Below are 16785 nucleotides of genomic sequence, written 5' to 3'. Positions count from 1 at the left end.
ACAAGTGGAAATTATGTCTAATTTTATAATATTTTTTTTTCAAATATATTCTGAGAATAATTTCAATAACGTCCGATTAGTCCATGGATGTGATTCCAATAATGTACCTAGTGGATGGATTTTTCAATGTAGTAAATTTTTCTATAAACGGTATTTTGTCCGTTTTTAATAAAACCAAAATTTCAATTTATTAAAAATAATTATTTTCACTTCCAGGTAGACAGGCCTTGTAATGGTAATTTTTTGGAATATTCTTACTGTTTAATGCTAACTAAGCTGATATCTTTATTGGCTCTAGGAAATACTCTTGAAAACCGTAAGTTAAAAATTAAAATGGACGATAGAATTTGATACTTTTCTTATATTTTGTATAACTTTGCAATTTCAGATGCTTATAAGATAAATCCGCCCAACAAAAGTTAGCCAAAATCGATGAAATTGGACAGCAATTCAATGAATATAGCAACTTGTGCCACATATATCTTTCGTATGGATAGAAAACATGGAAATTTAAAGTAATTAGTTTAGCCCTAATAACATACAATATTACTCTCATGAAGAAGCAATTACTAACTACCGACAAGTAACTGCATCCAACGTACGAATAAAAATATTTCCTTTATTGTATATCATAAGCTATAGTTTTGTGTAATATTATAATAATTTTTTGAAATAAAATACTGGTGGTTATAGAAAATTGACTTGTTTCGTACGAAAAATTTCTTAGTTGTATACAGGCTTGTTGTATCTTTTATTCCTCAATTTCTCTACTTTTTTGAAAATTATACTGATAAACAGTTTATTTCAAACCAATTTCTTATTGTTCATTTTTCCGGATAGCAGGAATATTTTGAATAAGTTTAAGTATATTCTTCCCACAGCATAGTAATAATGAACTAAAATACGATGCAATACACGAACTAATTTATAAGAAAATCATGAACTTATCTAGATGAAAAAAATCTTTGGCGCCAAATCATGGTCATTCTTACTATGGGTTAGTTCATTTTTCATAAAAAATAGTAAACTTTTTTTTCGGTGTATAAATTGTTGAATAAACCAAAATTAGTTAAAACTAAACGAATTTTATATGGATTCGGGAAAAAGATAATACCCATCCTTGGTGAACTAATTACAAATGTCAAATGTGTTAATAAAGAAAAGGAAGTGACGATAATTGTAGTGAACACAGAACTGGGTGAAAATCTTTTTGGAATTATTTGATAAATTCGGATTTAAAATTCAACAAGTGAACACAATTAATGAATCATGCCAACAAAAAATAGAAGAACTATGCATTAAATACAAGGAAGTGTTTGAGCCCGCCTTAGGTTCCGTAAAAAACTTTAAAGCAAGTATTAAACTAAAGCCGGATGCACAGAAGCAGTTTTTTCGTAGCAGGCAAATACCATTTGCTCAAATGAAAGTGTTTAAAGAAGAAATGGACAGACTTGTAAATTTACAAATATTAAAACCAATTAAATTCAGCCAGTAGGCATCAACCATTGTTTTAGCAAATAAGCCAAATAATGCAATTCGAATTTGTGGTGATTTCAAGGTAGCCATTAATCAACAGATCGAAATTGAACAATATCCATTACCAACACGAGAAATTTTATTACATAAGATACGCGATGGCAAATTGTTTTCAACGATTGATTTGAAAGATGCTTATCTTCAAATGGAATTGGATGAAGAATCCAAAAATATTATGGTAAACAACACGCCTCTTGGACTATTCCAATATCAACGACTTCCCTATGGCATCGCTAGCGCTCCAGCTATTTTTCAAAAATATATTGAACAACTTATTCATGGTATCGATAGATGTGCTAATTATATTGACGATATAATTATATCAGCTCCAACTTTAGCTGAACATTTTAAAAGACTAGAGAATATTCTTAGCATCCTTCAGAGTAATGGTATAAAGTGCAAAAAGAGAAAATGTCAGTTCTTACAACAAAAATTATAAATCTTGGTCGACAAATTAGTGCGGGAGGAATTCTACCAGACGAGTCAGTGGTTGCAGCCGTGAAAAATATGAAACCTCCTACAGACATTAAACAATTGGAAGCGTTTATGGGTAAAGCTAGCTATTACCATAGCTTCGTACCAAATTTTTCGACTATCGCCGCTCCAATCAACAATCTTCGCAAAAAGAATACCAAACTCAAATGGGGTGCCTCCCAACAGCAAACTTTTGAAGAACTTAAACAACATATTATTAATGCAGCACATCTCGAACATCTTCAAGATGAATTACAGTTCTATCTTGCAACAGATGCATCACCTTTCGGTATTGGTGCTGTAATTTCTCCCGATGGTACTGAAAAGCCTATCGCATTTGCTTCTAAAACATTGTATCAACATCAAATAAAGTATAGCCAACAAGAGGAGAAAGGACTTGCTATTGTGCTTGGAGTTAAACGTTTTTCTTAAAAATCTCTGTGGAAGAAATTTTGTTTTGATAATTGACCACAAGCCTTTAGTGAGTATTTTCAACCCAAATAAGCATCTGCCGACGATGACCGCGCATAGAGTGCAGCTCTGGGCCATCACCCTTATGGCATACAATTATGATATTAAATAACGCAAAACGACTGAACATGGTAATGCCGACGCACTGTCGCGCCTTCCATCTGGACTTGATCTCAAATTTGATCAAGAAGAAGAATGCTACAACATTATCTTCGATGCTTTTCCAATCAATCCAAATCAAATTCGTAAGTTTGCTAAACAGGATAAAATTTTAAGCCTAGTACGTAACTATGTGGAGAAAGGTTGGCCTGATCAATTAAAGTGCAACAATCAACATATTAAATGTTTTTTAAACAGAAGACATTCCTTAACAATTCAAAATTATATGCTTTGTCTTCAAACCGATTATGTCTGAGTAATTATACCAAAAGCCTTGAAGAGCCAAGCATTACCATTATTACACCAGGGACATTGGGGTGTAGTAAAAATGAAGCAGTTAGCCAGACAAAACATATGGTGGGAAAAACATAGATAAAGACATCGAACTTATCGCTTCTAAATGTGATACTTGTAAAATAGAAATTCAATCTCCTCATAAGATTTATCAAAGTTGGCCAAACGCAACTAAACCTTGGCAACGTATACATATCGATTTCGCTGGGCCGATATTTAATTCAATGTGGCTCATAATTGTTGACGCATTTTTACAATTTCCATACGTTTTATCGATGTCAAGTGCAACAGCAAAGGACACCATATCAGCATTATCATCAATTATTTCAGTTGAGGGAATTCCAGACAGTATCGTAAGTGACAACGGCCCTCAGTTTTCGTCGGCTGAATTCAAAAAGTTTTGTGTAACTCTTGGAACACAACATGTTACAACAGCATCGTTTCATCCAGTCTCCAATGGGTTAGCTGAAAGATTTGGTAGAAGTTTCAAAACAGCTGTTCGTAAAAACATGAATGTCAAAATATCAGCCAAACAAGCAGTATTCAAATACTTATGAACTTATCGTTTTATGCCCAATGAAGAAGGAAAGTCTCCTGCAGAACTAATGCGAGGCAGTCCTATCAAAACAAATTGGTCACAATTATTAGAATCTACTATGAACCATTCTCATCACGAAGAATCAAATGCCAAATACGAGATAAACCAACCCGTATTTATTCAGATGAAGTCAAGAAATTCTGAAATCCTATACAGTTAAGCAACAATCATCGTTACTCGTTTCCATCAGATGAAACGCAAGAGATTTCGATAGAAATACAGCCAGAATTCAATGATGTTCCAACCTCAACTTCTATTCAATAGCCTATTGCAATTCCACCAAATATTTCTGATGTACCAACACAACAGCAATCAACACAGCATGATGTCGAAACTCCAACTACAAATCAACTTCCAGGTCCTAGACGAAGTAACAGAATAAGAAGAGAAATATCTCGTTATTCACCAGATGAATTTCGGTGATGTATTTTATTGTATATATTTTCATTAATTTCTATTTTTTGAAATTCATCTCCTTCTTAGCTTTGAATTTTTTAAGTGGGAGTAATTTATATATTGGGTACGATTTTTAGTTTATGTAGTTATCGATAATTAAATTTAGTACGATAAATTGATTCATGTTAACTCTAAGCCATCTCTAACTACTTTGAATAAAACAGTCTCACAATAGCTCTCTAATTCTATGTTCTCACCGACTCGTTTTCCTCACTCGTTTCTCCAAAACATTTTACCGTTCACACCGGGTTGAGATGTTTTAGTTTGACAGTTACCATGGAAACTAGAAATTCACATTTACTCCAAATTCACATATATGCAACCTATGTCCAAATAATTACCGCAAGCGCAAAGGGAAAATTTTTTTATGTTATTTTCACATGTCCATGTTCTTAAAAGCCTTTGTTTATTATTTTTTTCTAGAAACTTATTTCAATATTTTGACATATATTTTGAATAGGATATGTTATTCGGGGTATATTCCAAATTAGGTGGGTTCACATTCTAAAATTGACGTGTTTTGGAGGAAAACTTTTGTTTTGAACTTGTTTTTTAGTATGGCGAAAACGACTCGTTTTGAAGTGCTTATAAAGGGAAAACATTTCAAACCCAAAACATGCTTGGTGAGAACACCGTATAAGTGTGCATTTCAATGACTACAACATAACAATTTCAGCCTGAAAAACACTACAGTGATTAGGTAATCTTTTCGCTATTCGAAGTTCCAGATCTTTAGAATATACTCCGAAACCCACATGTCCATCCAATTTGGAGCCATCAGTGTAGAAATCTATATATCTTTTATTCCCCGGGGGTACACAGACCACGCCTCACTGATGGAATTAGAGTTTCAAACTTTTTGTCGAAAAGTGGTTTCGCCAGAGTGTAATCCACTACGTTAGGCACATTTGGCATTATTTTGAGGACCGAACTGTGACCGTACATTTTTTCCGACCACAGCGATAGCTCGCGCAACCTCACAGCTGTTGGTTCAGCTGACTTTTTGGCAAAAATGTCTAAAGGCAATAGATGCAGCGTGACATTAAAGGAATCTGTTCCTGTCTTACTAATTGCGCCTGAGATACACAAGCACGCCATAAGGCCGGTATGCACCTCTAGCGAAAAATTTCATTCCCATAAGAAATGCATTGCTATTTATGCTAACGAAATTTTCGGTAGCGTTCAATTTCGTAAGCTGTGTGCGTAAAAGTTTTAAAAGGTCTGTAAATAATAAACAATTTATTTGAGGAATATTTGGAACATATATTAACTATTTTTAAAAGCGATTAGCTGGTTTAAAATTTGTGTACACAGCCCTGTTGTTTTGTTGTAGACTTAAATAAATTTTTGCTACCGAAAATTTAGCTAGAGGTGCATACCGGCCTATACGCTGAACTTTATCTAAACCTGTCGGTTGCTGAAGTGCCGGCCACCAGACTACAACACCATATAGCATTATAGGTCTAACCACTGCCGTGTATAGCCAATGCACAATTTTCGGTTTTAGTCCCCACTTTTTTCCTGTTGCCTTTTTGCAAAGCTACCGTGGCTTTTCTCGCTCTTTCTTCAATATTAAGCTTAAAGTTCAGCTTCCTGTCCAGAATAACGCCAAGGTATTTTGCATACTCACTAAAGTGAATTTCAATACCCCCTGTTGGAGAGGGTAACACTGTTATTACCCAAAATTGAGGCAGCTGTCACTTTTCGGAGAAATGGAGAAATTTCCCCAGCTAACAACTTCGTTTTGAATTTTTATTGTTGTTATTTATGGCCTTGTTAATAGTATAAATAGAGCTGTAGTTTACTTATTTAAAGTGTTATCTGTATACTTCTTTATTTAATTATTTTTTGTAAAGAGAATAAACACATACTCACCAATCAAACAAATAAATACAACAAATATTATAATTGAACATTAGCCTGGTTGTGTTGTCATTTGGATCTGTCGGTTGTGGGTGAAGTTTGTTCTGGGACGGTGGCAAGAGAACATCTTTATTCTTTATTTTTTTATTGTTTTATGTTGTGGAAACTGTTTGAAGTGTTACTCCATTTTTGTTTTTATGACTGAAAAAGAAACGACGAGAAGAACCAGTGGCCGAAGCACCCAAGGAATTCCTCCAGCACATTTTGATTTTGAGATATACGATATGTCGCTTACCCATTCGCCGAAGTCCAAAACACCATTGCAAAATGAACCTGTCAATGTCGCTTCGAACACTGCAACCGACCAAAACAATGTTAAATCTTCTCAAAAAGCACCAGCCAATTCACCAAATCAAGCCGGGACACCTTCAAAAGAAATGATTGAATTTAAAAAGCACGTAAATATACAAATGCAACGTCAGATGCAAGCAATGCAGGCAGATTATATCGCCACAACGCAACAAATGCAAAAGCAAATGCAAGAGCAATTTGCAAATTTACAACCGCTAACTGCATTGCCTGCTTTGATAGCACAATTACAACAAACACACATCCAAACGCCACTGCCATTACCTATTTTTATCCATTACCTATTTTTACAGGCCTTCCAGAAGAATGGCAGACATTTTACGAATCATTTGAAAGGACTACCACCGAATTTGGTTATACTAACTTGGACAATAATGCGCCTGAGGGATTCTCTAAAAGGTCTAGCAAGAGAATCCGTAGAGTCACTGTTGAGCATGTCAAATAATGTCACCGCTATTTTGGAATTGCTCCGTGAAACCTTCGGTCGACCAGAACAGTTAAACCGGAGCCAAATTGAAAAACTAAGGGCAATTCCCCATATTTCCAATGACAATTAGGAAGCACTCATCAGCTATGCGAACAAGGTATCCAACATGGCAACATTTTTGAAAAATGCCAAGGGTGAGCATCATTTAATGAACCCGTCGCTTCTCAGTGAACTAGTTTGCAAATTGTCCACAAATCGTCAAATGCCATGGACCGAGAAATGTCTGCAGCTTCAGGAATCAGCCACCGTCATCGATTTTGCAAATTGGCTTTCATCATTGCGCCGTCTGGCAAACATGGTCAGTGACACCTTACCAATTGCAAGCACGTCTTCCAATTGTCGTCATATGCCCACCACTTCACAAGTCTCCAACCGAAAATTTGCATGCGTTGGTGTTTCTTCTAGTCATCAATGTACTGTCTGTAATGGTGAGTGTAAAGGTATTAAAAATTATACAACCTTTTTGCAGATGTCATTCGATGATCGCTGGAGTAAAGTTAAGCTGGAGTTACTTGATAAACAATGAAGTAATTAAATCAAAGAAATGAAGAAATCATATTGCATAGATGAAAAAATGCTCACCATATTATGTATACTATTATTATTGTATTAATGCATCAACTCTCTTCAACACAATGTAATAATCTCCTGCAGAAAAACCTTAAGGTTTCGCGGGGTTCTATTAATTTGTAATGAAATATGAACTATGATCAATAAAAAAAAAGCAAATTAAAACTTGCTTTAGTTGCTTAAAAAGGGGACACCAAGTAAAAAACTGTCATCCAAAGCGTCGTTGTGGAGTAAATTACTGTCCAAAACCACATCACTCACTATTGCACAAAACACTTCCAACAGCAGAGTCTGTAACCGCAATTTAGCCACAAATCAACAGGAATACAGGGGGAACCGAATCGACATTGCCGGAGAGAAGAAGCTACCACGCAACAAGCCACACCGAAAACGTATTGTTCCAAATTCTGCCAATAACCATATAACATATGGTAAGAAAAAACAATTCACGATATACGCATTTGTCGACGATGGAGCAAATGTTTCCATGCTACACAGGGACATAGCAAACGAGCTCGATTTACACGGAGAAAAGAATTTTTTGGAACTTCAGTGGTTAAATAGCTATCGCACTTCACAAAATACCGAAAAAATTAACATTACGATAAGTGGAATCGGCCAATACAAGGAAAAGTATGCAATTTCCAATGTTTATTTATCAACAGATCCGTTATTGCCAAAACAGAGTTGCCATATGGGCAGCTTTTTAAAATCCCAGGAAAATCATATATTGGCAACACTGGAAAAATCATATATTGGCAACACTGTTGTGCTTTAGTGGTGTTTTTCTTAGTGCTATTAAAAATTTGAATAATTTTCGCGTTTTTTGAATGTAAAGAAAAGTTTAATTGGTGCCGGTGTATTTTAAATCATTCAGATAAGTGATTAGTTTGTTGAAAAGTTCAATGTTAGTTAATCCTCTGTGTAATTAATCTGTATTGTATTTATTCTCATTGGATTATTTGTCTGTTAAGGTAGGTACTATGTTTATTGGCACGAAAAAAAGTCCCTAAATCATTCTTTCGCGTTGAAAAATGAGAGTGTTGACAATAGATTTCGAAGGAAGAAAACAGCCATTTTGGAAATATTTCGCGTTTATTTCTCCGAAACGTCATAAAATTATTACATATGTATACGCAGCAGCTGATTAGATTGTTTACACACACGCATTCATGATAATTGTTTTGAAAAGTTTTTTCTACTAGTTTTTGAATTGTTTTGCAACCAAACCTCACACAGCACTGGACACTAATAATTGTTAAGAATAAAACGCCAGCCGCTCTACTCCTGGAGTCTTACCACATTCGGCAACAGCTTTAACGACATGTGGTTCATTGTCGTCTTCTTCAGCTTTTCCAAATGGATACCGTCAATTTGTAACGCCCATCTAACAAACATATAATTCCGGTGTTATGCTAACTTTTACATCATGCGCAGCAATGGACACATTCATCAACAAACTTAATTCGTTGCTGTCCACAATATCTACACAATCGCATTGCAATACCAGCGGACAAGAGTGTACTTATGCCCATGCTGTTGCCGCCTCACTAGCAATTTCAAATCCAGTGGTCACCACAAAGGATAATAACGCCATTTCATTTGCCAATGTTGTTACCTCGGGGGGAACAACATCATAGGGTGACCAGTTAAAACACGTACACCATACAATAGCTATAGTCAAAGTGAAACTTTTTGTTCAATCAACATAAGCCTATAACTCACGTTCAAGGGTAGTTCCTAAGCAAAAGTCACTGTTCCCGACTTATATTTCGCAAGATAATTCGTCACAAAGGGATGTTAGTGTTCTATACCAGGAACACTTCGTTGACTGAAATTAATACATTGAGATGCAAAGTGGCTGGTTTACTGAAGAATGTTTCTTTTTATACTCTCCCAATGTATATTTTTATAACTATTTCAGTCACGTTATAAAATTCAACCAGGGTTTTGAATCGATAAAATGCAAGATATATGCATAATTAATTTTTGCATTTTATTTTTGGAACATAACAATTTATTCCTGTGATTCCACTCGTAGCTACCATAGTACTGCAACATCAATCGCACTGCCTTCTTTATAATTACGATGCACGGCCAGCATTTGTGTTTATTATCCCTATACCCAGTAAAAAGAAACGATTGTAAAGTGAAATTCACTAAATAGATTTTTATTTTGTTAACACTTTTCTATAAATTTCATGTTATGTACATTATTTCTATTCTATCATGTAGTAGGGAGCCGCTAGATGGTGGCTTTATTACGAAAAAGTTATTTTTATTTTGTCAATCGATCTTATTGCATTTTGAAATAACAATGCGAACCACATTTGTATTGTAATTTCACACAAATCATTTGAATAAATAAATTATTTCTTAATTCACATTGCAAAAGGCGCCATGTTTTGAAACTAACTAATCTCAACATATGGAAGGATTTAACACGAGCTATTTAGGGACTATTCGCTTTATGTCAGTTTTTCAACTCGAAAAAAAACAAAGTACCACAAACGAAAAAATATTTCGGTAGTTTTTCGCATTTTTGGTTTTGTATGGGATTTCGCTGCGGAAACCGAACATAGTACCTACCTTTAAATAGTTTGTGTTAGTTTACAATAACAAGTGTGCTTTGCTTTCTTGAACCAGTTGTTTTGTTTTTGTACATGTAATTTTCTCAGTGGCTGTAGATATACATACCCACCCGACCAAAGTGCCGAGAAATGGCGAAGGTTCGCTAAAGCGAACATTTTTCGAAATAAATTAACGCGCACATTGTTCGAGAAAACTTCGATAATAGAAAAATTTCAAACGTTCGTTGTTTCGAAGTAATAACGAATATTTTTCGGCTTATTTGTTTGTTTTTGACAAAGAAAGAGATTAAAAAGTCATTTCAGTTTAAGAAACTGTTAAGTGCGGGAGAAGTGTCTTAGCGAATCTAAAAGAGGTAAGTAATTTATTTATATATCTTTAAAAAAAACTACCAATTTTCTTTCTTTTTTAATTTGCAGATGTACTCATTGATTATAGTCCTTTTTAATGGCATAGCCACGACCGGCTTAATAAGAAATTCCGCGCTCCATGCAGTGCCTTAAATCACTTTAAATATATATTCCTAAATGTAAATAATTTAAGTATTTTGTTCGCAACACTAATATCAATATTATTTTGTATTATAATTATCTGTATTGTGTTGTAATAAAATAAAAACAAAGTTGACAATTTTCTTTTACTACACAACTTATAATGGGAACAAAATGGGAACAAAACTGTATAGAAAACCTTCGAAAGCGGAATGATATCGAATACGAAAACGAATTCGAAATAGATTCGTTAACGATCAATTATAGATATCGCGAAACCTTATTTAACGAATCACTAGCAAGCCTTCGAAAACGAAGAGTTTGCTGGCAGTAACAGCACGACAGATGAATGTTTTTCGGAATTTTTTCGAACCATTCTCGATATCGTTTTCGATAGTTTTCTTCGAGAAAAAACCGAGAATATTTCTATATCGAATACGATAACGAACTTTGTGGTCAGGTGGGTACATTATTATCATTATTATTACATACATTATTATCAAGTGGTGTTGTCTATACTTGTATTGTTGATTTGGTGGTCAAACGGTGCTGTCAATACTTGTATTGTTGATTTGTGTTTTTGGCGTTTTTATTTTTTTTTTGCATCTTAATATATTGAGGCAGTGGGATATTTTCATTTGATTTTTGTTATAGTTTATTTTATAATTTGTATTTGGATTTCAACTATAATTTTATTTTGTTACTGAATTCACCATGGTATGCTCGAATGAGGATTGTAAAATGGCTTCTGATGATGAGATTGTTATTGTATGCTGGCTTTGTGATGGGCATTGGCATTCGAGGTGTACTGGACGGTCTTAGATGGTGTTGTGTGAGATGTAGGAAGATTAGTGTGGAGTTCTATAACTTTTTTAGGGAGGCTACGTCTGAGGTGACTATGTTGACGCGTGACTTATGGGAGCTGTATTCGAACTTTGTGAAATTTTCGACATTCTTTGATAGGTTTCCGCATCTTTCGTCATTTGTTGCCTCTCCTGTATCGGGTACGAAACGGAAGAGGTCTTCGAAAAAGTCGTCGCCGAAGGAGGGCCGTACTAAGGTTGTTAGGACTGGTTCGAGGCTGCCGAAATCTGGTGTGGGATCTTCAACGGTTGGGGGTGCGTCAGAGGTTGTAAGGGGTACGAAGGATGCGATGCCTAGTGTTTCCGGTACGTCGGAAGGTGGTGCCGTATCATCACTGCCCCGAGCGGCTGTGACTGCTCCTATATCTTGTGATCCTCTTCCAGGTATTGTAGCTGAACAGTCTACGCAAGCTCCTGTACCGCCGATTCCTTTGGTGACTGACTCGACTTCTTCGCGGGGTCGTGGGGTTGATACAGGTTTCTCTCATAAGTTTCGCGACACTTACATTGTCGGATTGCCCTCAGCCTCAACCAAAGAGGAAAAGCTCGAAGAGACTCAATGTGGCTGTCTCAAAGAGGGTAGTTTTTGTTTCTCGTATTTCCCCGGAAACGACGGCTGATGACATTGATTGTTATATTAGGTCTAGGGTCGATAGTATATGGGATTTTAGGACTATTAGGTTGAAGTCTCAGTTCTCTGAGAATAGTTCTTTATTTAAGATTATTGTCGATGCTGATCTCTTCGATACGCTGTGTAATCGTGATTTTTGGCCTCCTAGGGCATTCGTTAAGGAGTTTGTTGATCGGTCTGATAACTTAGCTAGATTACCTAGTAGGCCTTCTCCATCTCCAAAAAACTGAGTGGCTCTTTTTCTATTGTTTATCAGAATATCAGAGGGTTGATTACGAAATTATCGAGGCTGTATGCTGATAGTTTTGATTTTGAGTTTGCGGTTTTGGTTATGACTGAGACTTGGCTCAGGCCATCGGTATATGATTCTGAGATTCTTTGTGGTCGTTACTTGGTGTTCAGGAAGGATCGTATGGGTAGGATTGGTGGTGAAGTACTAATTGGTGTCCTTGACACCTCCCATCTGAGCGAAATGTTCTGGACGATGTTGATGGTATTGAATTCCTTGCGGTAAGGGTAGATGTTCTGGGATTTAGGTTATTCGTCACATGCTCATATATTCCTCCGGCTTCTGAGTATTCTATCTATGAGCGTCATTTTGTGGCAATAAATAGTATTATGTCTGGAATGAATGATTCGGACAGGATCGTGGTTTTGGGCGATTTTAATGGGCGTTGACTCCACTGACTACTTCTGGTGGATCGGAATGGGTGACGACTTTTTTGGATCTTTTTCTTGGGACTCTGTTTGTAGGTGTGATCGGTTGTCCGATCTCGATGTGGCTGTTGATAATTTCTACAAGGTTTTGGACGGTTTTGTGTCGCGGACTGTTCCTAGACGAAGGGTGGATTTCCCTAGGAATCGGCCATGGTATTCTCCTGTGTTGACGAGACTCAGAAATGATAGAATATATGTTTTAGACGTTATAGGAGGACGAGATCTTATTTTGATTATGCTCGGTACTCTGTCGCTAGGTCTATTTATAATATGGAATCAAGAGCGTGTTATGTTCGTTATATTGATAAGGTTAGAAGTGACATTCATTGTAACCCGAGGTCTTTTTATGATTTTGTTGGGATGAAACGTAAGTCTTCGACTAGGCCGTCGAATATCCGGAGGGATGGTATTGACTTTTATGGGGACCAGTCCATTGCGGACTGTTTCGCGGGCTATTTTGAATCTGTTTATAGAAAGGGTGCTTATGATGCTGATGGTTCATATTCCTATTATATTAGGTCGCTTGATAGGGTGGCAATTCCATTATATGATAGTCTGTCTGTGTCTGGGTATTTGCGTGGGGTTGAGGCGTCCACCAGTGGTGGTCCAGATGGGATTCCTGGGATAATTCTGATGTTTTGCTCCGGATGTCTCTCTGCTCGATTGTCGATGTTTTTGAATAGTTCATTGAGGTTCGGTTATTTCCCTTTGATGTGGGTAATTATAGGGGAATAGCAAAATTGAGAGCTATTCCCAAGATTTTTGAAAAGATGGTGACTGATGTTTTGTCGCATGGCATTTCTTCGATACTGGATAAGGACCTATCGACTACTACGAAGGACCTATCGACTACTACGAAGGACCTATCGACTACTACGAACTTGGTGGAATTTACTTCTCATGTTATTAATCAGTTTGTTGTTGGGAATCAGACTCATGTTATTTATACGGATTTTAGTAAGGCTTTTGACCGTGTGAATCATAAGATCTTGGCATATAAGCTGGATAGGATTGAATTAGCCAGTACACTTTGGCTTGGATTTCGTCGTATCTTGATTGACGTACGCAGATTGTATCTTTTGGTGATTCCTATTCAAGGTGCTTTGATGTCCCATCAGGTGTGCCTCAGGGTAGTCATTTGGGGCCTGTCTTATTTTTGTTATTTATAAACGATTTACCTCAATCCGTAGTTAACTCTAGGATTTTGATGTATGCTGATGACGTTAAGTTATTCTCCTCGTTTGATAATTCTGGTCAGGTGCATTTATTACAAGGTGATTTGGATAGCTTTGATGATTGGTGTAGGGTAAATCTGAAGGATTTGAACTTGAGGAAATGCAAGTTTATGCGATTCTTTAGGTCTAGGCCTATTGATGTTCGGTATAGTATACGGGGCTCGTTATTGGAAGAGGTTGATTCTTTTGTTGATCTTGGCATTGTTATGGATCGTAGGCTTAATTTTAATGGTCATATTGATTCGATGGTAAGTAAGGCGTATGGGGTTCTAGGATTCATAAAGCGTTGGGCGAAGGAGTTTTCGGACCCTTATGTTACAAAGAGGCTTTTTACTGCCCTTGTTAGACCCATTCTAGAGTATGGTTCTATCGTGTGGGATCATCAGTATGAAGTTTACATTGATAGGATAGAATCGGTTCAGAAGCAGTTCATGTTGTTCACTTTGAGACATCTTCAGTGGAACAGTGATTTTGTTCTTCCTTCATACACTTGTAGATTGAGGCTGATTATTTTACCTACTCTTAGGAGCCGACGGACGATGTTGGGCTCCATGATGATGTATAGGTTAGTTAGGGGAGATAGTCCATGCTCGGAATTGATATCTAGGATTAGGATAAATGTTCCTTTTAGGGCATCTAGGAATTACTAGTTTCTTTACATTGATTTTCAACGTTGGAATTATGCTTCTGTGGAGCCTATTCGTAGGATGTGCATTATTTTTAATTAAATCTATCATCTAGTTGGCACTAACCTTAGTATTGATATGATGAAGTCTAGAATTTTAGCATATTTGGATAACTAATACATTAGTTTTATTGAATAACCTAATATTTGATCTTGTGTTTTAATATATCCGGCTGATGAGTCCTTCTCTGTAGCTGGCCAAATTCCTCTGCCTCCACCCCGCAATGGCCCGGATCATGGTGTGTACGCTGTCCCTACGTCATGGGGACGAGGCCCTCACGGTCGGAAGGGGCGGGAAAGTGGGCGATGGGACCGTTCGTTCGTTAATGTGAAAAAAACTCCAATATTCCAGAGCATGATTATTTCCACGTACGACCGATGATGATTTTGAGCTTGCAACATTCATTCTTGACAGTTCCATTAGAAATTCCATACCTTATTAACGAATTTGGCCCAATTGTTACGATAACGAGATTGGGTGCTATTGTATATGGTCGATATCAGGTTATAAAAATAACTCTAATAAACATGTTTTGCATTTTCGTAGGTGTTCAAAAACAGAAGATGAAACGCTAGAAGAAATTAGAAATTAGCAGAATGATGAGAGGATATTTTGATATGGAAACATTGGGTATAAAAGTCGATACAAAACCACTTACCTCAAAGGAAAATGAAAGGGCAATGCATTTGTTGAATCAAGGTACAATATGGGTAAACGGCAGATACGAATGTCCACTCCTATGGAAAGAGAATATTCCACCAATACCAGATTCGTACGACATGGCATTAAGGCGTTTGTATAATGTGGAACAAACACTGATAAAAAATTGTGAGTATGCAATTGAATATAAAGCCAAAATTCAGGATTATATCAAGAAAGGTTACTGCCGAAAACTCTCATCATCGAAAACTGTGTGGTGACATTCAAGAAATGTTTCACCAAATTGGTGTGTCGAAAATGGATTAGAACTGTCAGAGATTCTTATGGAGGAATGGCAACGTGAATTTGCCAGTGGATACATATGTGATGGAGCGCTTGATATTGGGTGCCACTTGTTCCCCCACAATTGCCCAGTTTGTTAAAAATTTTAACGCGATGTATAATTTTATGGATGTATACCCTAGAGCGGTTCATGGTATCATCGATCGTCATTATGTGGATGACTATGTCGACTGTCTTGAGTCAGAGGAGGAGGCGGTCGAAATATTAAAAGATGTCATCAAAATTCATAAAGTTGCGGGATTCCAATTGCATGGTATAAAATCCAACTCAAAAAAGGTGCTGAACGAGTGCGGTAACCTTGACGGACAAACGGGTAAGAGTGGCAACAATTTGTGTTAGTGTGTAAATATAACCATAGCGGTAGGCGAACACTTATTTACGTGTATTTCTTATGGGAAGCCCAAAATCCGCGACGGAATACCGTGACGGCTAGCGGCGTGTCGCTAAATTAAAACTAATTCTAACTCCTTGGCGAAAACTGGTATAGTGTTGCCATCGCTTATCAATTTTTTTAACTCACCACTAGGAATTGCTGTTGCCTGGACATGTGTAGATTATTTTTTCTTGAAATAACTCAAAAATAACAAGCCATTGTATGTTTTTATTCAACTTCATTGTTTAATATTGACAACAAAAACGCTAGGAAACGTGAAAAAGGGAATTATTCGCCGTCATGCTTATTGTATTTGCCGTTGCGGCAAAAATATTTCGCCTACCGCCTATCGCTATGGTTATATTTACACACTTATGACGGAGTGGAGCGAGTACTCGGTATTCAGTGGGTACCCGCAACAGATGTTTTCTGTTTTGAACTAAAGGTTGGTATTAAGTTCGAGTTTAGCCGCAAAAATCGTCATTTTTTCACAATTTTTTCTTTAATAATCTATTTTAAGGAATATAAATTTTGTGAAAATTAGCTTTGGGATATTCCCCATCAAGTTATAATGAAATCTGCGACAAATTTTATGACGTTTTTTACACATTTAGTTTCCACTTTAGTGAAAATTAGCGGCTAAACTCGAACTTAATACCCACCTTGGGAGCCACCGTGGTGTAATGGTTAGCATGCCCGCCTTGCATACACAAGGTCGTGGATTCGATTCCTGCTTCGACCGAACACCAAAAAGTTTTTCAGCGGTGGATTATCCCACCTCAGTAATGCTGGTGACATTTCTGAGGGGTTTAAAGCTTCTCTAAGTGGTTTCACTGCAATGTGGAACGTCGTTCGGACTCGGCTATAAAAAGGAGGTCCCTTGTCATTGAGCTTAACATGGAATCGGGCAGCACTCAGTGA

At 36.7% G+C, this 16785-nt stretch overlaps 1 protein-coding gene and 2 long non-coding RNA genes across 3 annotated transcripts; 2 read left to right on the top strand and 1 right to left on the bottom strand.

Annotated features, from left to right (window-relative positions):
- Nucleotides 1–5890: 5890 nt before the first annotated feature.
- LOC142223423 (uncharacterized) lies at nt 5891–7242 on the bottom strand. Its single transcript, XR_012718722.1, has 2 exons — nt 6502–7242; nt 5891–6277 (listed from the first exon to the last, which is right to left on the bottom strand). It is a non-coding gene; the product is annotated as an uncharacterized LOC142223423 (long non-coding RNA).
- Nucleotides 7243–9978: 2736 nt separating this feature from the next.
- LOC142223417 (uncharacterized) lies at nt 9979–10500 on the top strand. The gene is made up of 2 exons (XR_012718719.1): nt 9979–10221; nt 10286–10500. It is a non-coding gene; the product is annotated as an uncharacterized LOC142223417 (long non-coding RNA).
- A 2838-nt stretch (nt 10501–13338) lies between these two features.
- Nucleotides 13339–15081, top strand: LOC142224835 (uncharacterized). Its single transcript, XM_075294619.1, has 4 exons — nt 13339–13666; nt 13759–14051; nt 14127–14188; nt 15036–15081. The coding sequence occupies exons 1-4, from the start codon at nt 13339–13341 to the stop codon at nt 15079–15081; spliced, it is 729 nt and encodes a 242-aa protein (XP_075150734.1).
- Nucleotides 15082–16785: the final 1704 nt, after the last annotated feature.

The sequence above is a fragment of the Haematobia irritans genome, chromosome 2 (assembly GCF_050003625.1).
Source record: "Haematobia irritans isolate KBUSLIRL chromosome 2, ASM5000362v1, whole genome shotgun sequence".
Taxonomy (NCBI): Eukaryota; Metazoa; Arthropoda; class Insecta; order Diptera; family Muscidae; genus Haematobia; species Haematobia irritans.
This window is presented reverse-complemented; position numbering and strand designations above follow the sequence as displayed.

Bases quoted from the DNA above. Each gene is read 5' to 3' on its own strand.
- LOC142224835 (XM_075294619.1), top strand. From the start codon at position 13,339: ATGGTGACTGATGTTTTGTCGCATGGCATTTCTTCGATACTGGATAAG. The intron at 13,667-13,758 runs GTGCTTTGATGT...CTCAATCCGTAG, and splicing joins TTTGGTGATTCCTATTCAAG to TTAACTCTAGGATTTTGATG. The intron at 14,189-15,035 runs GTATGAAGTTTA...GCATTTTCGTAG, and splicing joins TCTATCGTGTGGGATCATCA to GTGTTCAAAAACAGAAGATG.